Below are 22662 nucleotides of genomic sequence, written 5' to 3'. Positions count from 1 at the left end.
GTATCACTACTATCGAGATTCAACAAAAATAGACCACTCTTCAAGGGTGCATGACCATAAAAGATATTACTTATATAAATAGAACAACCATTATTCTCTGATTTAAATGAATAACCGTCTCGCATCAAACAAGATCCAGATATAATGTTCATGGTCAACGCTGGCACCAAATAACAATTATTCAGGTCTAAAACTAATCCCGAAGGTAGATGTAGAGGTAGCGTGCCGACCGCGATCACATCAACTTTGGAACCATTTCCCACGTGCATCGTCACCTCGTCCTTAGCCAATCTTCGCTTAATCCGTAGTCCCTGTTTCGAGTTGCAAATATTAGCAACAGAACCAGTATCAAATACCCAGGTACTACTGCGAGCATTAGTAAGGTACACATCAATAACAAGTATATCACATATACCTTTGTTCACCTTGCCATCCTTCTTATCCGCCAAATACTTGGGGCAGTTCCGCTTCCAGTGACCAGTCTGCTTGCAGTAGAAGCACTCAGTTTCAGGCTTAGGTCCGGACTTGGGTTTCTTCTCTTGAGCAGCAACTTGTTTGATGTTCTTCTTGAAGTTCCCCTTCTTCTTCCCTTTGCCCTTTTTCTTGAAACTGGTGGTCTTGTTGACCATCAACACTTGATGTTCTTTCTTGATTTCTACCTCCGTAGCCTTTAGCATTGCGAAGAGCTCGGGAATTGTATTATTCATCCCTTGCATATTATAGTTCATCACGAAGCTCTTGTAGCTTGGTGGCAGTGATTGAAGAATTCTATCAATGACATTATCATCCGGAAGATTAACTACCAGTTGAATCAAATGATTGTTATACCCAGACATTCTGAGTATATGTTCACTGGCAGAACTATTCTCCTTCATCTTGCAGCTGTAGAACTTATTTGAGACTTCATATCTCTCAATCCGGGCATTTGCTTGAAATATTAACTTCAACTCCTGGAACATCTCATATGCTCCATGACGTTCAAAACGTCGTTGAAGTCCCGGTTCTAAGCCGTAAAGCGTGCCACACTGAACTATCAAGTAGTCATCAGCTTTGCTCTGCCAGACGTTCATAACATCTGGTGTTGCTCCCGCAGCAGGTCTGGCACCTAGCGGTGCTTCCAGGACGTAATTCTTCTGTGCAGCAATGAGGATAATCCTCAAGTTACGGACCCAGTCCATGTAATTGCTACCATCATCTTTCAACTTTGCTTTCTCAAGGAACGCATTAAAATTCAACGGAACAACAGCACGGGTCATCTATCTACAATCAACACAGACAAGCAAAATACTATCAGGTACTAAGTTCATGCTAAATTTAAGTTCAATTAATCATATTACTTAAGAACTCCCACTTAGATAGACATCCCTCTAATCATCTAAGTGATCACATGATCCAAATCAACTAAACCATGTCCGATCATCACGTGAGATGGAGTAGTTTTCAATGGTGAACATCACTATGTTGATCATATCTACTATATGATTCACGCTCGACCTTTCGGTCTCAGTATTCCGAGGCCATATCTGCATATGCTAGGCTCGTCAAGTTTAACCTGAGTATTCCGCGTGTGCAACTGTTTTGCACCCGTTGTATTTGAACGTAGAGCCTATCACACCCGATCGTCACGTGGTGTCTCAGCACGAAGAACTTTCGCAACGGTGCATACTCAGGGATAACACTTTTATCTTGAAATTTAGTGAGAGATCATCTTATAATGCTACCGTCAAACAAAGCAAGATAAGATGCATAAAAGATAAACATCACATGCAATCAATATAAGTGATATGATATGGCCATCATCATCCTGTGCTTGTGATCTCCATCTCCGAAGCACCGTCATGATCACCATCGTCACGGGCGCGACACCTTGATCTCCATCGTAGCATCGTTGTCGTCTCACCAACTTATGCTTCTACGACTATCGCTACCGCTTAGTGATAAAGTAAAGCATTACAGGGCGATTGCATTGCATACAATAAAGCGACAACCATATGGCTCCTGCCAGTTGCTGATAACTCGGTTACAAAACATGATCATCTCATACAATAAAATATAGCATCATGCCTTGACCATATCACATCACAACATGCCCTGCAAAAACAAGTTAGACGTCCTCTACTTTGTTGTTGCAAGTTTTACGTGGCTGCTACGGGCTGAGCAAGAACCATTCTTACCTACGCATCAAAACCACAACGATAGTTCGTCAAGTTAGTGATGTTTTAACCTTCTCAAGGACCGGGCGTAGCCACACTCGGTTCAACTAAAGTTGGAGAAACTGACACCCGCCAGCCACCTGTGTGCAAAGCACGTCGGTAGAACCAGTCTCGCGTAAGCGTACGCGTAATGTCGGTCCGGGCCGCTTCATCCAACAATACCGCCGAACCAAAGTATGACATGCTGGTAAGAAGTATGACTTGTATCGCCCACAACTCACTTGTGTTCTACTCATGCATATAACATCTACGCATAAAAACCTGGCTCGGATGCCACTGTTGGGGAACGTAGTAATTTCAAAAAAAATCCTACGCACACGCAAGATCATGGTGATGCATAGCAACGAGAGGGGAGAGTGTTGTCTACGTACCCTCGTAGACCGTAAGCGGAAGCGTTTATCAACGCGGTTGATGTAGTTGTACACCTTCACGATCCGTCCCGATCAAGTACCAAACGTACGGCACCTCCGCGTTCAGCACACGTTCAGCTCCATGACGTCCTCGCCTTCTCGATCCAGCAAGAGGGGCGGAGTAGTAGATGAGTTCCGGCAGCACGACGGCGGGGTGACGATGTTGCTGAAGAACAATCTCCGCAGGGCTTCGCCTAAGCACTACGAAAACTATGACGGAGGATAAACTAGAGGGGACGGGGTTGCCGGCACATGGCTTGGTGTTTCTTGATGTGTCTTGGGTGCTAGCCCTACCCCTCTATTTATATGTTGAGCCTTAGGGTCGAAACTTGGAGTAAAAGCCCCCACAAAGTCGGTTTCACCCGAAAGGCAAGAGTCCTTCTCGGACTCCAGGACCAGAGGCCAGGGTTCCCGGCGTCTGGACCCAGACGCCAGGGACCCTGGCGTCTGGCCCCTGGACTCCGCAAAACTTCCTTTTGCGCTTTCCAAAAACCTTGTGGGCTTTCACCTTTGGCCCAAATAAAGTGTTCTCGTACCCAAACATTTCGGGAAACACCCGGAACCCTTCCGGAGTCCAAACACTATTATCCCATATATCAATCTTTATCTCCGGACCATTCCAGAGTTCCTCGTCATATCCGTGATCTTATCCGGAACTCCGAACAACATTCGGTTACCAACATACATAACTCATAAATACTATATTGTCAACGAACGTTAAGCGTGCGGACCCTACGGGTTCGAGAACTATGTAGACATGACCGAGACACTTCTCTGGTCAATAACCAATAGCGGAACCTGGATGCCCATATTGGCTCCTACATATTCTACGAAGATCTTTATCGGTCGAACCGCATAACAACATACGTTGTTCCCTTTGTCGTCGGTATGTTACTTGCCCGAGATTCGATCGTCGGTATCTTAGTACCTAGTTCAATCTCGTTACCGGCAAGTCTCTTTACTCGTTCTGTAATACATCATCCCGCAACTAACTCATTAGTTACAATGCTTGCAAGGCTTATAGTGATGTGCATTACCGAGTGGGCCCAGAGATACCTCTCCGACAATCGGAGTGACAAATCCTAATCTTGAAATACGTCAACCCAACAAGTACCTTTGGAGACACCTGTAGAGCACCTTTATAATCACCAAGTTACGTTGTGACGTTTGGTAGCACACAAAGTGTTCCTCCGGTAAACGGGAGTTGCATAATCTCATAGTCATGGGAACATGTATAAGTCATTAAGAAAGCAATAGAAGAATACTAAACGATCAAGTGCTAAGCTAACGGAATGGGTCAAGTCAATCACATCATTCTCCTAATGATGTGATCCCGTTAATCAAATGATAACTCATGTCTATGGCTAGGAAACATAACCATCTTTGATCAACGAGCTAGTCAAGTAGAGGCATACTAGTGACACTCTGTTTGTCTATGTATTCACACAGGTATTATGTTTCCGGTTAATACAATTCTAGCATGAATAATAAACATTTATCATGATATAAGGAAATAAATGATAACTTTATTATTGCCTCTAGGGCATATTTCCTTCACTCCCTTGCTGAAATAAACTGAGGACTTATCAACATTGATTCTTTGGCCGGAAGCATTACAATACCTCTATAGTAGATCCTTGATACAAACTGAACTCTCACTTGTTTCTTCAAAAAACAGGAGGGTATCGTCCGCAAACAGGAGGTGATTCACCTCGGGTGCAGAAGAAGCCACCTTGATACCCCGCACTCCATCAATATGATTATTGAGCAAACATGATAGCCCTTCTGCAGCTAGGGGAAACAGATATGGGGATATAGGACCCCCCTACCGCAATCCTTTGGACGGCCTGAAAGCATCCAGACTTACACCATTGAACAATACCGAAAAAGAAGCTGAAGTCACTCACCTCATGACTGTATCCGTGAATCATGGGCTAATGCCCAACTTAAGCATCACCGCTTTCAAATAGGACCATTCAAGTCTATCATAACCCTTAATCATATCTAACTTTAAAGCACATAACCTATTGCTCTTCACTCCTTTTGTTTTCATGTAATGCAAACACTCATAAGCTGTTATAAAATTGTCCGTAATAACACGTCCTAGGACAAACGCCGACTGCTCTTCCGAGATTATGTCCGGAGGAATTGATTTCAACCTGTTTGTTAAAACCTTCGAAGTAATCTTGTAGATTACATTACAAAGGCTTATAGGCCGAAACTGTCCTAAGATTTTGGACTCGCGATCTTGAGAATCATAACGATGAACGTGCAGTTAATCTCCTCCGGTGAATCCTCTCCATTGAGCAATCTAATGATCATACCAGTGATCTCATCACCACATAAATCCCAATGGTTCTGAAAGAAGTGCGCCGGGAAACCATCCGGTCCCGGAGCTTTTGTGGGAAACATTTGGAACAAAGCATCTTAAACGGCCGGCCCGTTACTGTGTAGGCTCTTCGACTCCCTGAAGCGAGAAATAGCTCTCGCTGTGAGGTTGAGGTGCGAAGCAGGCCCAAGAGGCCGGACGGCCAGCCCATCCGAGTCCGTCGTCCACCAAGAAGAGCTACAAAAGGCAGCGGCTCTCGGCTGCCACAACAAAGGCGTGGCCCCGGATCGATCGAGGAAGCAAGCAACTGCACCCAAACCCTAGCCGACGCCCCCTCCTCCTCCTCCTCCGGATTCTTGCGGCGTGCGACGTGCCGGTGCCATGGCGCTGCGCTCTCCCTCCAGCACTTCGCGGCGGGATCTGGTGCCCCGTTATTCGCCGCCGGCGGACTCTCTGCCTCCCACCTCTCAGGTACCTAGTTCCGTTCTCGTTCGATCGATCCACCTACAATGCCCGCAATTCGCTGTTCGACTGCCTTGTTCTGACTTTTTCACCAAATTAACCCCAGCAAACGGGTTTTATGCTAGTAACAAATCAAATTATATGATGCGCCCTGACCTTTTTCCCAGGCAGTAACAAAGATATTGGTTTGATGCAATTTCCTAATTCAGACCCTTGTTAGGAGAGGGTTTCTGTACTTTGTCCCAATAATGGCGAATATTGCCACTGAAATGTGCACAATAAGTGCCGGATTCAAGTGGAGGCCTATCTTACAATAACAAAGATATTGGTTTGATGCAATTTCCTAGTTCAGACCCTTGTTAGGAGAGGGCTTCTGTAATTTGACCCAATAATGGTGAATATTGCCACTGAAATGTGCACAATAAGTGCTGGATTCAAGTGGAGGCCTATCTTTGATTTATGTGCTAAATTTGTTACTTTTGCTTGAAAAAGTGGTGATAATTACTCAGTGGTTGGGCTTGGCCCCTGGCCCCACTCGCACATTGACTACACAGTGGATATGATGAACCCCTTTTATATGCACATAAATCTAAGATGAAAAATTTGGTACTTTTGCGGAGCAGTTTGAAAATTTTGGTGCTTTTGCAGAGTACTCCCTCGGTCTAGTAATATAAGAACGTTTTTCAAGCTAACAGTATTATGGGACGGAGAAAGTAGTTTTTACTGAAGCAATCTGTAGTGGTTGGGCTTGGCCCCTGGCCCCGCTAGCACATTGACTACACTGCTGATATGATGAAACATTGATTCCATGATATATGGGCATTTGAATTACTTGGAGTGCAGAAGAGTATGCCATCCTTATGTTTTATGTTCGCTTAGTGACTTTTTGTGGATTTTCTACTGTACTGTTGTTAAATCATTTCCAAAACCCACTAGTAATATAAATTTGATAGCTGTAGACATATACTAGTGATCAATCTTTTGAAAGTTTGATAGTATGGATTCTAGAAGGACTATTTGCAGCCAGGCATGCTCTGTCGTTAGCATCTCCTAACACTCAGGACTAGCTGCTTTAACTCATGTATCACTATCTCATAATTATCCAATTAATCTTACCAGGGTGGATTCAGCAATGGAGCCAGAGCTGATGTTGCTAGGAAGACAAAGGAGGAGGCTGATCATTTGTTGGCAAAATTAGAAAAGGAGGGAGTGGAGATAGATGGCAAGATAACTAGTATTATTGGTGATGGGATAGGTAGAATCCAAGCTGATGCTGCGAGGTAATTAATTCTGGGGCACTACAACTTATTTGATTTATTATAATCAAATGAAACGATCCTAGCATTAATGCATCATGCACATCCTTTTTATAGGGAGCACATGAATGAACCAAAATGGAAGAGGATTAGACGGCTGCTTGCTATTGCATCTGCTGCTGTTGGTTTCGTTGTGGGTGTGAAATGTGAAATGAATAGGTACCAAAAGGAACTTGCCAAGAATAGGGGACAGATCTTTTGGCAGCTTAAAGAATAAGCTGCATCCTCCCCAGCTTTTCCCATAAGCCGCCTCTCTTATTCATTGGGGCTTCTAAACTAGTTATGGGATAACTAATTTAGAAGTCTCAACAAATTTAGGGGGTGGTTTATTTATTAATCTGTAGAGAGGCAGCTTATTTTTTAAGCCGCCCAAAGAACTGGTCCAAGCTTGTGGGTGCACTCTGTTTATGGTATGTAAAACCAAGTAGGCAATCTTAGGAAACTACTGTTGGCTAATTACTGTGGTTTTTGGCATGTATACTGTAACTCTTATTTGGTGACACCATGTTGCGGCTCTAAGCTGTGTGGAGCAGGTGCTCCATTAAGTGCCCCTGGTTAGCTAATGTTTGGTAATTGAAGAAGGTGTGTGCGATGATTATCTGTGGACCGATGGTGATAATTTATGAAATAGTCCATAATATGACAATCAGATGGTGGTTTAGGATTTGTGGCTTCACTTGCATAATTTGTTTATATTGAAATCATACATGTGTTGTCGTATATTGGAATCGTTAATTATACTGGCTTTGCCCCATGGGCTCTTCCCCAGATGGTCTTCATTTGTTACTCTTTTTTGTAAATGTTATTTTATTTGTCAGCTGAGCGTCCAAAGAAGCAATTCGGATGTTCATATTTGAAGCTGATGCCCAGCCTGTCGTCCAAGCATTTTACTTACAAAGGATGCTGGGGTGCTATGCAGCCGCGTTCGCTTCGTACAGCCGCTATGAATAGTGCAGCCAGCGCATTACTATCAGCAGTGCAGCAAGCGCGCCGCGCGAGTAAAAAAAATGAGGGGGTTTCTAGGCACTCCCGTTTGCAAGGGGAGCGAGTGGGCAGTGGGGAAAAAGGCCAATCCTCGCTCGAACCCTAGCCGCCTCCACGCTCGCTTCCTCCTCCTCCATCCTCCCGCGTCAGTTGCGCCCCCTCCACCCTCCCGCATCTCGTCCACCCTGGGATCCGGGTTATGCGGAGGCGAGCTTCCCTGGCGCCGGCGGCGCTCAGTTGGATCCGAAGGAGAGAGAGAAGATGAGAGGGAGAAAAAGGGAAGAGAGGAGGGAGAGAGAGAGGAAAGAGGAGAGGGAGGCGCCACGTCGGATGGGAGAGGGTCGCAGCCGGCGCAGGCCTGCTTCGGCGAGGTTAGGCGTGAACTGGCGGTTGGCGGCGGCTCGATCCACTCCTGGATCGAGACCTACGAGGATGCTGGGGCTCGGGCGTGAGGCACGGGAGGCTGCGCTCCGCCTCTTCCTCGCTCAACAAGAGGAGCATGTGCAGTGCGGGTGGTGCGGCGGACGGCGGCTCATGCAGTGGTGCGGCATCCGGTGGCCTCAGCGGGTGGGCAACGACACCTGCAACTGGTGCACAATGGTGACGCCATGCAGCTCCTGCACTCCGCAACCCTCTCCTTCCCGGCACAGCAGGAGCAGGAGCAAGGATGCCGAGCCATTTCAGGTTTGCCTCCACCTCCTCTCTTCCCCCCCTGCTCTCCACATCTCTGAGTTGGTTTTAGTTCTCAGATTTTTAGTTAGCCTTTTCTGGAAAAAAAAAGATGTATGAAACCTGAGATCTGGACCTCATGTTCACTGCTTTTCTTTTCATCTGCAGTTGCAAGGAAGAGTAGGAAGATCAGGCAGAGAAGGTTTAACATACCTCTTCTACACTGACAAGTCTTTGCTTCCCAGGATTGTCATGGTGAGCTGCTGCTGTAGTGCTTTATAATTTGTTGGCGACCTTCCTGAACATGTGCAGCTTGATGGTTCTGCACAATTGCTAGGAGCAGCTTGATTAGGTAAAAATGTTATGATTTTGTTTCATATATGAATAGCTAGATGCAGTGAGTTTTTTTCGTATCCTAGTACATATCATTCTAAATCTTGGCCAAAGTACATGCCTATTTTCCTTTCTTCAGGCAGTAAACTCATGTTGATTTCTAGACCCATGAAGACCTATGATGTTAGATGAAGCCTTCAGACTTTTTATTATGTGTTGACTTCGTATCTTCTACGCAGGCTCCTCCGGAGGGACATATCCCCTTTAACCCTCCACTGTCAATGATGGGAAAAACATGGTGCTAGAGGACAAAGAATCGTTAAGCAGAATCTGCTACCAGCTGTGCAAGTGTTTGTCGTAAGTTATATTGTCCTGATATTGTTCTCCCTGTAGATGTATTATGCTTCAGGATACAAACAATAGATGTGGATCATGTCCGTTTAGGGCTTGTGAAAGCTTATTTTGTTAGATACTTTCCGCCCCCAAACTTATTTAAATGCATGAATATTTATGTGCTCCTTGATCAGGTTTTTATAACTGATGAGATCTTACATTGTTGTCTTTTACCGAATAACTGGTGAACTCTTTTGCTAAATGGTGTTAGATTTCCGCTTTCTATTTACGCCAGTTTCTTTTTACAAGAGATGAGATCTTACACAATAGGTTTTTGCCTATGTTGATCTAATTCAAATTTGTCTTCAGTACGTGCTTATGATGTTAATATAAAGCTATTTAGTATTTAGAAGAACATATACATGGGCGAAAAATATTGTCATGTATTTGGTTCGTCATTTTGCTTGTGTTGATGTAATTTATTGAGCTTTTTTACACACCATGATATTATGCTCTAATTTCTACTATGTTGCTTTTACATTGAAAATTCATAGTACGATTTAAGATGGTATGTTCTGAACTTTCGTTGGTTTATGAAACGACAAAAGATGTTATATATGAATGCTACCACAGTTTAGGCATTTCTTAGTTTTCTGCATGAGCCACGGTGCCGAAGCCTTTGGACAGGCACTTTGTGGTGTGTCAAACAAAGGTCTGTTTGCTAGAATATGTGTTGTGCCGATGCTGCAACTAGCATACAGAAAATCACTTTGCTATATATTTTCATAATGCTACATTCTACCAGTTAAGTGACTTTTTATTGTTTTGAATCTACTACATAAGTGTTTAAAGATTTACTTTGTTCCAGCGTCTACTTTGGATCATACACTAGTAGAAAACAGGGCTTTTGTCACAGGGCAATATTCACATTAGTCCCGGTTCAGTCACGAACCGGGACTAATGTGAGCATTGGTCCCGGTTCGTGCGGCTAAGGCATTGGTCCCGGTTCACCTGAGCCCTTTAGTCCCGGTTTGAGACACGAACCGGGACTAAAGGGTGCCGGTTGGTGCCACCAACCGGTACTAATGGGGTTTGAGGCATTAGTATCGGTTCATGGCACGAACCGGTACTAAATGTCCCAATTTCAAACTCTACCCCCCCCCCCCCCCCCCGATCGCCTTTTCAGTTTTGTAAAAAGCAAAAGAAAATGATAAAAACTTCAAAAATTAACATCCTTCCAGATGTAGTTATGTTACTACATATACTAGTTAGGAAAATTTAAAAACTTAAATTTGGACATATTTTGCAAAAAGTGTAGGGAAAATGTAAAACGACTATAACTTTTGCATACGATGTCAGAAAAAAATGTATAATATATCAAAATGTTCAGCACGAAAATCCGCATCCGATTTTGACCGCCTATGGCCTGTTTGCAAATTTTTAGAATCCTCAAATTCTAAAAGGAAAAAAAAGTTATGCTCAAATTTCAGTTTTTTTTTTGAATTTTTGTTAAATTTGGTCAAACTACTTATTCAAGAAGTATTAGTGTTACTAAATAATTATTTGAGAATATCAGTGTTACTAAATAATTATTTCAGTTTTTTTGAATTTGGGTCAAATCTGGTCAAACTGTGGTCAAACAATGGTCAAACTAATTATTCAAGAATATTAGTGTTACTAAATAATTATTTCAGTTTTTTTGAATTTTGGTTAAATCTGGTCAAACTGTGGTCAAACAATGGTCAAACTAATTATTCAAGAAATATTAGTGTTACTAAATAATTATTTCAGTTTTTTAAAATTTTGGTCAAATCTGGTCAAACTATGGTCAAACTACTTATTCAAGAAATATTTGTGTTACTAAATAATTATTTCAGTTTTTCTGAATTTTGGTCAAATCTGGTCAAACTGTGGTCAAACTACTTATTCAAGAAATATTAGTGTTACTAAATAATTATTTCAGTTTTTCTGAATTTTGGTCAAATCTGGTCAAACTGTGGTCAAACTACTTATTCAAGAAATATTAGTGTTACTAAATAATTTTTTTTAAACAATTGTTTCAAACTTAAACAGTGAAATGTGTGACTTCATGCTCAAGCTAAATTCCTGAGGGTTAATAGGATTGACATCTTACTATTGTCAGGAAAACAACAAGTGCAGACTTGGAAACGAGGGAGAATAGAACCCGGAAGTTAAGCATGCTCAGGCTGGAGTTGTGAGAGGATGGGTGACCGTCCGGGAAGTTAGATGATTTGGAATGATGAGGGGTGATTAGAGATTAGAGGTTAAATTGAGCAGTGATGAGGGGTGGTGATTAGAGATTAGAGGTTAAAATAATTCAGAAATTTGAAAAAAAATCAAAAAAAAAAATTCAAAAAAAGTTTGAAAAAAAATCATAAAATTCCCTTTAGTCCCGGTTGGTGTGGAGCTCCAGGCTGCGGCCACGTGGACGGCCTTTAGTCTCGGTTGGTGTGGAGCTCCAGGCTGCGGCCACGTGGACGGCCTTTAGTCCCGGTTCGTGTAAGAACCGGGACTAATGGGGGAGGCTTTAGTAACGACCCTTTAGTCTCGGTTCCAGAACCGGGACTAAAGGCCCTTATAAACCAGGACAAAAGGCCTTTTTTCTACTAGTGATAGGAAACTGAAAAAAGATGGAAGATACTTCCAATGCAACAATTTATCCTATACTGAGTGGCGATTGTGTTATGTATCAGATAACTTCTGATATTAATAGTTCCCATAGAAAAAATAAAACCCTCAATGACCAGCAAAAATTTGCTGCTTATGTAGCATTGCATACACTGTGTATGAGTAGAGGAGGCACTTTTAAGAGAATTGATACGCAAGACATTGCAATTTTTTTGGAGTGGGTGTTTGGCATATACAAAGAATTTGGAGGAAAGCAATGTTGCAAGGTCAAGAGGTAGATGTTGCCAATTAGAGAAAAGGAAATTGTGGAAGAAAGCCTAAGGACATTAACCTAGAAAAAATCCTAACAATCCCATTAAACAGAAGGTATACTATTAGGTCACTAGCCTGGCAACTGGGATGTAGCCCTACCACACTTCATAAAAAGTTCATGCTGAATTTGATTAGGAGGGATACAAACTGTGTGAAACCGGCTTTAAAGGAAAAGAATAAGATGGATAGGATGAAATTTTGTTTGTCGATGCTTTATGAGGCAACAACAGCAACTGCGGGGCCTAAGTTCAAGACTATGCATAATGTTGTCCATATTGATGAGAAGTGGTTTAACATGACAAAGAAAATAGAACATATTATCTGCTGGATGGGGAGGAAGAGCCTACGAGGCCTATACACGGCAACTGTATTGGCAAGGTGATGTTCTTAACGGCCGTTGCTAGGCCAAGATGGAATGTGAAGGAAACGTGACCTTCTCTGGGAAAATCGGTATTTGGCCATTCGTGAAAGAAGTTCCTGCTCAGAGGAGAAGCGACAACAGGCCCAGAGGTACAATAGAGACAAAGTCAATAAAGGTCGACAGAACAGTGATGAGGGAGTTCCTGACAGAGATCTTGCCAGCGATACAAGAAGTTTGGCCGGAAAGTGATGTTGGACAGACCATCTACATTCAACAGGATAATGCTAAGCCCCATATCTTGCCAGATGACCAGGAATTTCTAGCAGTCGTCGCAAAAACTGGACTTGACATTAGATTAGTACAACAGCCTGCTAACAGTCCTGATTTGAATGTGCTTGACCTTGGGTTTTTCAACTCGCTGCAATCTCTGATAGATTGTCTGAGTCCTAAAACACTACAAGACCTTATTGCAGATGTTTTGGAGGAATTTGAAGGCTATGAGGTTTACAAGCTCAACAGAATTTTCCTAACTCTACAAATGTGCATGATTGAGATCATGAACCATGCAGGGGGAAATGGGTATAAAATACCACATGTTAACAAGGAAAGGCTTGAGGGTCATGGGCAACTACCTCCAAGAATAACATGCCCTAAAGAGGTTTACACAAATGCCCTATACAACTTAGAGGTAATGGGGAGGGTTCAGTGATGAGGCTTGTGCTGCTTGAGATGAGGCTTGTTCAGATGCTTGACATGATGCTTGTTCAGATGCTTGACATGAGGCTTGTTCAGATGCTTGACATAGGAGATGCTTGACATGAGGCTTGTTCAGATGCTTGAGATGAGGCTTGTTCAGATGCTTGACATGAGGCTTGTTCAGATGCTTGACATGGGAGATGCTTGACATGAGGCTTGTTCCGATGCTTGACATGGGAGATGTTTGACATGAGGCTTGTCCAGATACTTGACATGAGGCTTGTTCAGATGCTTGACATGGGAGATGCTTGACATGAGTCTTGTTCAGATGCTTGACATGAGGCTTGCTTAGATGTGGAGTATGTGTAGTTCCTTGAGGTGAGACTTGTGCGGAGTGCATTTTGTGAGACTACATTTTGTGATTACTCCGTATGTGTAACACTCCATTTTGTGATCATTTTTACTCCATTTTTTTCTCCATTTTGTGATCATTTTTACTCCATATAAAATGAAACATTTTCTTTAATTAATTAAAGAAAAGGTTTTGGTTTAATTAATTACAGGAAAGGTTTCATTTAATTAATTAAAGGAAAGGTTTCATTTTAATTAACTAAAGGAAAGGTTTCATTTTAATTAATTAAACGAAATGTTTCATTTAATTAATTAAAGGGAAGGTTCAGAAGACAAGATAAGAGAAGAGAGCAAGAAGAGAAGATAAGAGAGAATGCAAGATTACTTTTGAGTACACTAGTTTAGGAGTAGCTACTACACAAAACTTTGCTCCTCGTTAAATGAACTACTCCATTTAGATTTGTGTAGATTCATTTAGTTGAACAACATAAAAGCAAAATGGAGTAGTTCAACTACACAAAACTTGCCATGTTAAACTCTTTGATTTTGATTTTACCTGTAGTTCTTTGAATTTGATTTACACCAGTAGTTTTTTTAATTTTATTTTACCAGTAGTTCAACTGAACAGTAGTTTTACCAACAGTTCTTTGAATTTGATTTCACCAAAAGTACTCCATGAGTACAAAACTTGCCATGCTTGATTTAGAAAATGGAGTTTACTAGTACAACTATGTTTTGATCTACACTCTCGACCTCTGAAATACGCAAGGCTGCAGCAAGAACGCACACTAGTGCAGAACCGGGCTATAGCACCGGTTCGTAAGGCCCTTTAGTGCTGGTTCTGTAACCGACACTAAAGGGTGGGGACTAAAGGCCCCCCCTTTAGTACCGGTTCAAGGCGAACCGCGAGTAAAGGGCCACCACGTGGCACGAGCCAGCGCCGGGGAAACCTTTAGTACCGATTTGTAACACCAACTGGTACTAAAAGGTTTGGGGGTTTTTGTTTTATTATTTTTTCTTTAATTTTGCGTTTTCCATTTAATTTAGAGATTGTTTTTACATTATAATGAGTTATTAAATCACTAGGTGAAAGAACCGTTGATTAGTTTTAAGTGGATGGATCCTAAGTGATCAAGTAATATGGATTATTGATAATCCACATATTATTTGATCACTTAGCTAGGATCCATCCAGTTGAAACTAATCCGCGGTTCTTTCATAAATGATATATATATATAACTCATCATCATCATATTAATATAAAAACTCTTGCATCATATCATCACCAACAACACTCTAGCTAATAATCATCATAGTCATTACCACTATTTAATCATCATAGTCATTACCGCTACACCACCAACACTACCTTAAAGAAGAAACATTCACTTGTACCAAAAGCAAAGATATCACCGAGTTCAACATGGTCATGAGATTATAAGCGTTTATAAGACCACAAAAGCAAATCACTTTGAGATAGATTAAGTTCAGGACGAAGAACACGGACATGAGAGAGGACAAGTACTAAGAGCAGGAACTAGCTAATGAGTCCTGCTGCTCTCTCTCTCAAGTAAAATAGCATAGAACATGTGTAGCTCTCCTGATTCATCATATTGGAGCATGCAGATGAACCTGTCTCCTAATCGTGGGCTGTGCTTCTGATTGCTGCCCTCTAGTACTTCTCTGCGATCGTTCACAGTTTTGCTCCAGTCTTTCACTATTAAGCATTCCTCAGTTTTAGAAATCCTGAATGCACTCATGTGCGATGTAGGATGTCTTGGCCGTAAGCTAACCATTGACATGCGACCTTTAGTACCGATCCATTGAGGCACAACTATCATCGGGAGTCCCTGTTGAAGAACATCGTATAGTAACATACTTAGCAATGAAGTTTAGCTTAAAAAATAATGTATGCAAAAGATGCACTGCTATGAGCTAGATTTGTGCGTACAAGGGTAAAGAAGCGAGCAAGGCTACCTTTCCGCTGGAAACTGAGGACAAATAGTAAAAATCTTACCATCTTTCCTAAATAGATGTGACCCTAGTTCAATACGAACACTATTGGTCGCACGTTTTGAGTACTAAGATTTTCAAATTCAAGAAAATAAGTTCTCTTGACAGCATCAAGATCCTCAAGCCATGAAACATAATGACTTATCTCCTCGCAGTTTAGTTCAGCCCCAGGACAGTGGATGGTCCTGCCTACCAAGCACCGGACATGTTTGCTTGAATGGAAATAAGCTGTCAATAGAAATTAGTTGTCAACTATTTTTGAATAAACAATATTGAAGACATAAATATGGTTGAGAAACTCACATAATGGTAGATCTGGAGGCGTCTGCACATCGACCCAGATGACTCTATTACCTTCAATATAATCTTCCGGACGAATATCAAAGGTGATAACCATATCAGGCTCAAATGCATAAGCCTTGCATAGTGCTTGCCAAGTTTTGCATTCAAAATAGGTGTAGGTGTCTGCATTGTATAATTTGACGTTGAAAGTATAACCATGCTCTATCTTCAAGTAATCTCTCTTTACCTCCATAGTTTTCTTAGGACTGAAACCTATCTTATTCAAAACAAAAATTCTTGCATGGCAGGGGATACGCTAGTAGAATAGTAAAAAAAAATTAAAAATATAAGTTGAAGCAAATGAAGCATAACTCATGCTTAATTACGAAAAAGACTTGTCATTGTGACTTACCGTATCCACTTCGAAGGTCTCCTCCAGCTTGATGCTGAAGCGCCTATCATCAACTAGGAAATTTCTGTCGCACAGACCGCGCTCGTCTTCGCAGTATTCGCACATACCGAAATCATTTTCGTCGTCACACATTTTCTATGTTCATAGTTGAAACATTAATTGATAAACACTCTAGTTCTATTAATTCAACTAGTTCTATTAATTCAACTAATTCAACTAAGCACTTACTAAAAATAAACTAGTTTTATTAATTTTCTTACTAAAAATAAAGTAGCTAGTTCTATATAGTAAATTTTTAATTAGATGATCAAATCACATATACCTAAATTTAATATATGTAATTCATTTAACATTAATATATCTAATTCATCTATAACTGAAAGTATAAAAAGCTAACTCATCTAACATTAATATCTAGCTAATTCATCTAATTCATCTAACATTTGACATTAATATCTAACATTTCTATCTAATTCATCTAACATTTGACATTAATATCTAACATTTCTATATATATATAATCATCTAACAATTGACATTAATCTAACATTTATATAAACTAAAGTATAAAAAAACTAAAAATAGAATGATTAAGAAAAATCTTTCTCTCTATGTGTGTACTGTGTGTGTGTGTGAGGGCCGCCGGCCATGGCGCGGCAGGGGCGGTCTTACAGCGGGGCGGCGGCCGGCGATGTGAGGAGACGGGGGCGGCGACCGGCTGGGGAGGCGACGGGGACGGGCCGGGGCGGCGACGTACGGGGACGGGCCGGGGGCGGCGCTCGCGCGATCGACGGGGGCGGGGACGGGCGCGTGCGACGGGGGCGGCGACGGGGACGGGCGCGGCGACGACGGGGACGGGCGCGACGACGAAGCAGATGAAGAAGAAACTAACTGAAATTTTTGTGAGTGCTATATATATAGGAGGGGCCTTTAGTACTAGTTGGAGCCACCAACCGGTACTAAAGGCCTGTTTTGGCCAGGCGGAGCGGCGGGAAGGGAACCCCTTTAGTACCGGGTGGTGGCTCCAACCGGTACTAAAGATCCCCCCCTTTAGTACCAGTTGGAGCCACGACCCGGTACTAAAGGGGTGCGCTGGCGCAGGTGCGGTGCGGCAAGTTTAGTCCCACCTCGCTAGCCGAGGAGCGTCTGCACTGGTTTATAAGCCCTAGTGCGGTAGCTCTCTCGAGCTCCTCTCTATAGAAGGCTTCTGGGCCTAACTTTGCCGTGCTATCCTGTGGGCCTGCTGGGCCTTACGGGCCTGCATCCTGGCCCAAGGCCAAGCAGGCCCACTGGGTAGCGCGCAAAGTATTTTTTATATAGTTTTTTCTTTTCTGCTTTATTTATTTTGTTTTATTTATTTCTGAGTAGTTTTTTGCTGTATTTAGAGTTTCTTTGTGAATATTTTTGCTTTAGGTACAAAAAATTGCAAACTTTCTGTTAGTGCCAATAGTTCTCAAATTTGAATTATTTGAAATTTGTGTGAATCACTAGTTTGTGAATAACTTAACTTTAAAAATAGATTTTTCAGTGATTCTGTTTTCTTATGTTTAATATTAGTGTGTTTTAGCATTATATTCAAATTGGTAATACATATGGAGTTGTAATAAGTTTAAAAAATGAAGTGCCTTTGTAACAGACGAGTTTTCGTCCGAAAGCCTGATTCTTCGAAAGAGATTGTCCAGTTTGTACACGAAGTGCATCCATTTTTTGCCGTAACCCTCTCTATTTTTTTGCACATGCTATGTGGGTGAAATGATGATACCATGCCAAGTTTCAACCTTTTCAGAGTTCATTTGTAGTGCTTTCAATTTCAGGGTCATTTAGCTAAAAACAAATCAGTAAATGCATGGAAAATAGCAAATGATGTCAGAAAGGGTTGAAAGTTGATGACGTGACTTTGAATGGTGCATACTGAACGCACAAAAAGTCTGGAGTTGTAATAAGTTTAAAAAAATGAAGTGCTTTGTAACAGATGAGTTTTCGTCCGAAACCCTGATACTTCGAAAGAGATTGTCCAGTTTGTACACGAAGTGCATCCAGTTTTCTCCGTAACCCTCTCTACTTTTTTTCACATGCTATGTGGGTGAAATGATGATACCATGCCAAGTTTCAACCTTTTCAGAGTTCATTTGTAGTGCTTTCCAATTTCAGGGTCATTTAGCTCAAAACAAATCAGTAAATGCATGAAAAATAGCAAATGATGTCAGAAAGGGTTGAAAGGTGATGACGTGGCTTTGAATTGTGCATACTGAACGCACAAAAAGTCTGGAGTTGTAATAAGTTTAAAAAATGAAGTGCCTTTGTAACAGATGAGTTTTCGTCCGAAACCTTGATACTTCGAAAGAGATTGTCCAGTTTGTACACGAAGTGCATCCAGTTTTTTCCGTAACCCTCTCTACTTTTTTGCACATGCTATGTGGGTGAAATGATGATACCATGCCAAGTTTCAACCTTTTCAGAGTTCATTTGTAGTGCTTTCCAATTTCAGGGTCATTTAACTCAAAACAAATTAGTAAATTCATGAAAAATAGCAAATGATGTTAGAAAGGGTTGAAAGTTGATGACGCGGCTTTGAATGGTGCATATTGAACGCACACAAAGTTTGGAGTTGTAATAAGTTAAAAACAATGAAGTGCCGGCCTTTGTAACAGACGAGTTTTCGTCTGAAACAGTGATACTTCGAAAGAGATTGTCCAGTTTGTACACGAAGTGCATCCAGTTTTTGCCGTAACCCTCTCTACTCTTTTGCACATGCTATGTGGATGAAATGATGATACCATGCCAAGTTTCAACCTTTTTAGAGTTCATTTGTAGTGCTTTTCAATTTCAGGGTCATTTAGCTCAAAACAAATCAGTAAATTCATGAAAAATAGCAAATGATGTTAGAAAGGGTTGAAAGTAGATGACGTGGCTTTGAATGATGCACACTGAATGCACAAAAAGTCTGGAGTTGTAATAAGTTTTAGAAAATGAAGTGCGTTTGCAACAGATGAGTTTTAGTCCGAAACCCTGATACTTCGAAAGACATTGTCCAGTTTGTACACGAAGTGCATCCAGTTTTTGCCGTAACCCTCTCTAATTTTTTGCACATGCTATGTGGGTGAAATGATGATACCATGCCAAGTTTCAACCTTCTCAGAGTTCATTTGTAGTGCTTTTCAATTTTAGGGTCATTTAGCTCAAAACAAATCAGTAAATGAATGGAAAGTAGCAAATGATGTCAGAAAGGGTTGAAAGTTGATGACGTGGCTTTGAATGGTGCATACTGAACGCACAAAAAGTCTGGAGTTGTAATAAGTTTAGAAAAATGAAGTGCCGGCCTTTGTAACAGATGAGTTTTTGTCCGAAACCCTGATACTTCGAAAGATATTGTGTAAACATGTAAAAATATACATAAAAAATACATTGATCAGTAGCGCCTCTCGGCCAAAACGCGCTACTACTATGTGTAAACATGTAAAAATATACATCAAAAATACATTGATCATCAATGATCTTTTTGTGTACAATCTGAATTGTCAATATGAGTCCTCACCGGTTTAGAAACCGGAGAAGACTCATATTGCGCCCACGAATTCTACACATAGAGTTCAGTGAAGACCAAATGGTTGTGATAGTTTGAGAAGTAACATATTTAACGTGGTAAAAACCCTGTTAGCAGAGCAAGGTGGGACTAAAGAATAGACTAAAAAACTTTAGTACCGGTTCATGGCACGAACCGGTACTAAAGGTGCTGGAGGGGCCCTAGATTGATAACATCCTACAACCACTCTATTTAGTACTGGTTCGTGGCACGAATCGGTGTTAAAGGTTCGCCACGAACTGGTACTAATGAGAGCGGCCCGCCTAGCCGTTGGAACCGACACTAATGGTCACATTAGTGCCGGCTCAGATACAAACCGGGACTAATGAGCTGAACATTAGGCCCTTTTTCTACTAGTGGCAGCTCACTTCAACTAAACTAAACTGAACTTATTTAGCTACTGAAGAAATAAGCAGCGACTGAAGCTACTGAAGAAATAAGCAGCGACTGAAGGAACTGAACTGCACTTATTTAGCTACTCAAAATACTCCAGAAACGTCGAAGTAATAAGGAGCAGTAGCAAGCAATGACTGAAACTGCAGATACGCCGAGGTTAACATTGACAAACTACTGCCACCTTTCCTTATTACTCCAGCAAAACTTACTGCAAAACTAACTGAATCTTTTCACTTGAATCCACTACTGCAACCAAATTCAGTGAATTAAGTATGCAGAGATAAAAGTACTACCATAAGAGAGAAATTACTGCAACCAAACTGAATTAAGTATGCAGAGATACAACTAACTGAATCTTTTCACTTGAATGAAGTACTACTGCAACCAAACTACTGCAAAACTAACTGAATTAAGTATGCACTCCTTGTTTCTTGGCCTGCTGCAGAAAGAAAGCAAGCAAGCAAATTCAGAGTTTACAAGCAGAGGTAACAGAGGAGGGGCTTACCATCATCGATGGAGATGCCGAGGCCGCCGAGCATGGGACGTTCCGGTTTCTTGGCCTGCTGAAGCAGCCAGAGGCGGGCCACGACAGCGCATGCTTCTAGCTGGACGAGAGTGACGTCGTGTGGCGGGTCGGCGATGGTGCCCCTGCGGCGCGCCGCAGAGCTTCAGGCTATCGTCGCTCCTTGCGGAGGGCGGCGGCGGCATCCGAGAGCAGCTGCTGCACGCGGCGGGGATGCCTCTGGCCGTGCCTCCGATGCCGGGTCATGAAGAGGAAACCACATCAGGGCGTCTCCCTGCGACAGCAGCAAGGGTGGCGTACTGCAGCTGCTGGCGTTGCAGATCAAGCCGCCACGCCAGGAGGGAACTCCATCTCCCTCCACTGCTAGGGCGCCGCTCCAGAGCCACCACTCCAGATCCGCCGCTCGGGCACCACTCCACGTCCATGCCTTCGTTGCCCATATCGAGCTCTGGCACCGCTACACATCCACACGTCCGTCGCCTAGAAGCTCGTCGCCGGCACAAAAAGAATCGATATTTTGTTGACTTACGTGGTATGAGTGGAGGTGGGGTGGTGAGGAAAAAGGGCGGTGGAAGAGGGCGGCGACGAGGAGAGTGGGAGAGCGGCGACAAGCCGAGGGAGAGGGCGTTGACGGAGGGGAGAGGGAGAGAGCGGCGACGGGAAGGAGAGGGAGAGCGGCGAGCGAGCGAGCTAGTGGGAGCGAGTGAGTGGGAGGGCAAAATTGGAAAGTGAAACTTTTTTATAACGTGACAGAATCTGAACTGTGTTTCCCAACGACAATTATTTCGAAACAGATGGAGTAGGAGCTAATCATTGTGTCATGTTCAAAATTGGTACTAAAATAATAATTGAATAGCAAGTCCTGTAGAGTTACTACCATAAAGTTTATTTCTAACTGCATGATCTGAACTGCACATTCTGAAAGTATATTGGACTCTTGCCCTTGGGAAATTAGACTGCCATAGCATTACTTTGTAAATAAATGACATGCTAACTTGCTTGTTCAGTTTAAAGCTGTAGGCAAAGGCTTGCGGTAGGGAGGAAATCATTGTGCGAGTTGAAAACCAAGCCGTTTATTTGTGACTGTATGATCTGGATTGTGCTTCTCTGAAAGTATGTTAGGCTCATGCTCTTGGGAGATTTAGCTGTTGTGGTTTTGCTTGGTATGACTTGTTAAAATGTTGGTTGTTAGTACAGAGGTGGTGACACTATCTGGTCCTCTGGTATTGATTCATGATTTGTGCGTAATACATGATGTTGGTATCTGGTCTCTTTATTGCTCATGTCTCACTTGATGTTGCATGGGGTACAGGCAAAATGCCATTGGAGTGGCATATATCGTACTTCGCTACTGCCTACATATGATTCCATTTGATTTCACTTTGATTTTGTTTTTCTGCTAATTGTTTCTAGGTGGCTGCGGATGAATCATGTAAGGATGGTGCAGAACTCACAAGAGGGAAACAACCGAACCGCGGTAACCAAATCAAACAGCTGATAAGGTACAAATTTTGGAAGATATATGGTTTGCCCTAAACAAGCATATACATCAGAGTACAAAGGGGAATTACGTCTCTGTTTTATGTTATGTTTTCTGCTTGCTATCTTGTTTACAGACTCTGTAAGTGTGCCTTTCTATTGGCAAGCTTTGTGCCAATGACTCAACAGTCAGCTATCAATTAGAATAGCAGGGGTTTGAGCTTGTTTAAACTGTAGAGTACACATTCATGTACTGTTTCTCAGACATCAAGAAAACATGAGATAAACATGTATGACGATCTACCATGTTATTACTCGGGTGTTGATTAGGAAGCACACATAGGTTTAGCAGAGAAGAAACTTCCAGCGAAGAAGTTTCCGTCATTTATCAGGTCAGGCTATGGAAGTAAACGTGAGCATTGAAGCTAATTTGAGTTAGGTGGGATGAACCAAACATTTTTGCAATTGCAATTAGTGGGTCAGGGCAGGCATTTTCATGAGAATATTTATTTTAATGACGGCTAATAATTACACTACTGCCTTTGCTTCACAAGTA

At 42.1% G+C, this 22662-nt stretch overlaps 3 protein-coding genes across 5 annotated transcripts; all 3 read left to right on the top strand.

Moving 5' to 3' along the window:
- Window positions 1-5212: 5212 nt before the first annotated feature.
- On the top strand, window positions 5213-7396 carry LOC109785527 (uncharacterized). The gene is made up of 3 exons (XM_020344117.3): window positions 5213-5423; window positions 6534-6694; window positions 6788-7396. The coding sequence occupies exons 1-3, from the start codon at window positions 5334-5336 to the stop codon at window positions 6945-6947; spliced, it is 411 nt and encodes a 136-aa protein (XP_020199706.1). The 5' UTR covers window positions 5213-5333; the 3' UTR covers window positions 6948-7396.
- A 332-nt stretch (window positions 7397-7728) lies between these two features.
- Window positions 7729-22536, top strand: LOC120967855 (uncharacterized). 3 transcript variants are annotated; one of them, XR_005761677.2, is made up of 4 exons: window positions 7729-8398; window positions 8552-8638; window positions 8956-9073; window positions 22041-22536. XR_005761677.2 is itself a non-coding variant. In XM_040394107.2 (3 exons), exons 1-3 carry the CDS (start codon window positions 7976-7978, stop codon window positions 9019-9021), a joined length of 576 nt encoding a protein of 191 aa, XP_040250041.1. In that variant the 5' UTR covers window positions 7729-7975; the 3' UTR covers window positions 9022-9332. The 3 variants fall into 3 exon arrangements, 1 of the variants encoding a protein (XP_040250041.1); XM_040394107.2 differs by lacking the exon at window positions 22041-22536 and having other exon boundaries at window positions 8956-9332; XR_005761678.3 differs by lacking the exon at window positions 22041-22536 and having other exon boundaries at window positions 7730-8398; window positions 8552-8735; window positions 8956-9332.
- LOC141026917 (uncharacterized) lies at window positions 12421-13275 on the top strand. Its single transcript, XM_073503797.1, has 2 exons — window positions 12421-13059; window positions 13177-13275. The coding sequence occupies exons 1-2, from the start codon at window positions 12421-12423 to the stop codon at window positions 13273-13275; spliced, it is 738 nt and encodes a 245-aa protein (XP_073359898.1).
- Window positions 22537-22662: the final 126 nt, after the last annotated feature.

This window comes from Aegilops tauschii, chromosome 7, assembly GCF_002575655.3.
Source record: "Aegilops tauschii subsp. strangulata cultivar AL8/78 chromosome 7, Aet v6.0, whole genome shotgun sequence".
In the NCBI taxonomy this organism is placed as follows: Eukaryota; Viridiplantae; Streptophyta; class Magnoliopsida; order Poales; family Poaceae; genus Aegilops; species Aegilops tauschii.
The sequence above is the reverse complement of the archived record's forward strand: the minus strand, read 5'-3'. Positions and strand labels throughout refer to the sequence as shown.

What these genes read in the sequence shown, in the direction of transcription:
- LOC109785527 (XM_020344117.3), top strand. Translation starts at nt 5,334, where the DNA reads ATGGCGCTGCGCTCTCCCTCCAGCACTTCGCGGCGGGATCTGGTGCCC. An exon ending in CTCTGCCTCCCACCTCTCAG is followed by an intron (nt 5,424 to 6,533) that starts GTACCTAGTTCC and finishes TAATCTTACCAG; the next exon opens with GGTGGATTCAGCAATGGAGC. An exon ending in ATCCAAGCTGATGCTGCGAG is followed by an intron (nt 6,695 to 6,787) that starts GTAATTAATTCT and finishes TCCTTTTTATAG; the next exon opens with GGAGCACATGAATGAACCAA.
- LOC120967855 (XM_040394107.2), top strand. Translation starts at nt 7,976, where the DNA reads ATGAGAGGGAGAAAAAGGGAAGAGAGGAGGGAGAGAGAGAGGAAAGAG. An exon ending in AGGATGCCGAGCCATTTCAG is followed by an intron (nt 8,399 to 8,551) that starts GTTTGCCTCCAC and finishes TTTCATCTGCAG; the next exon opens with TTGCAAGGAAGAGTAGGAAG. An exon ending in TGCTTCCCAGGATTGTCATG is followed by an intron (nt 8,639 to 8,955) that starts GTGAGCTGCTGC and finishes TCTTCTACGCAG; the next exon opens with GCTCCTCCGGAGGGACATAT.
- LOC141026917 (XM_073503797.1), top strand. Translation starts at nt 12,421, where the DNA reads ATGGAATGTGAAGGAAACGTGACCTTCTCTGGGAAAATCGGTATTTGG. An exon ending in ATGCCCTATACAACTTAGAG is followed by an intron (nt 13,060 to 13,176) that starts GTAATGGGGAGG and finishes TGCTTGACATAG; the next exon opens with GAGATGCTTGACATGAGGCT.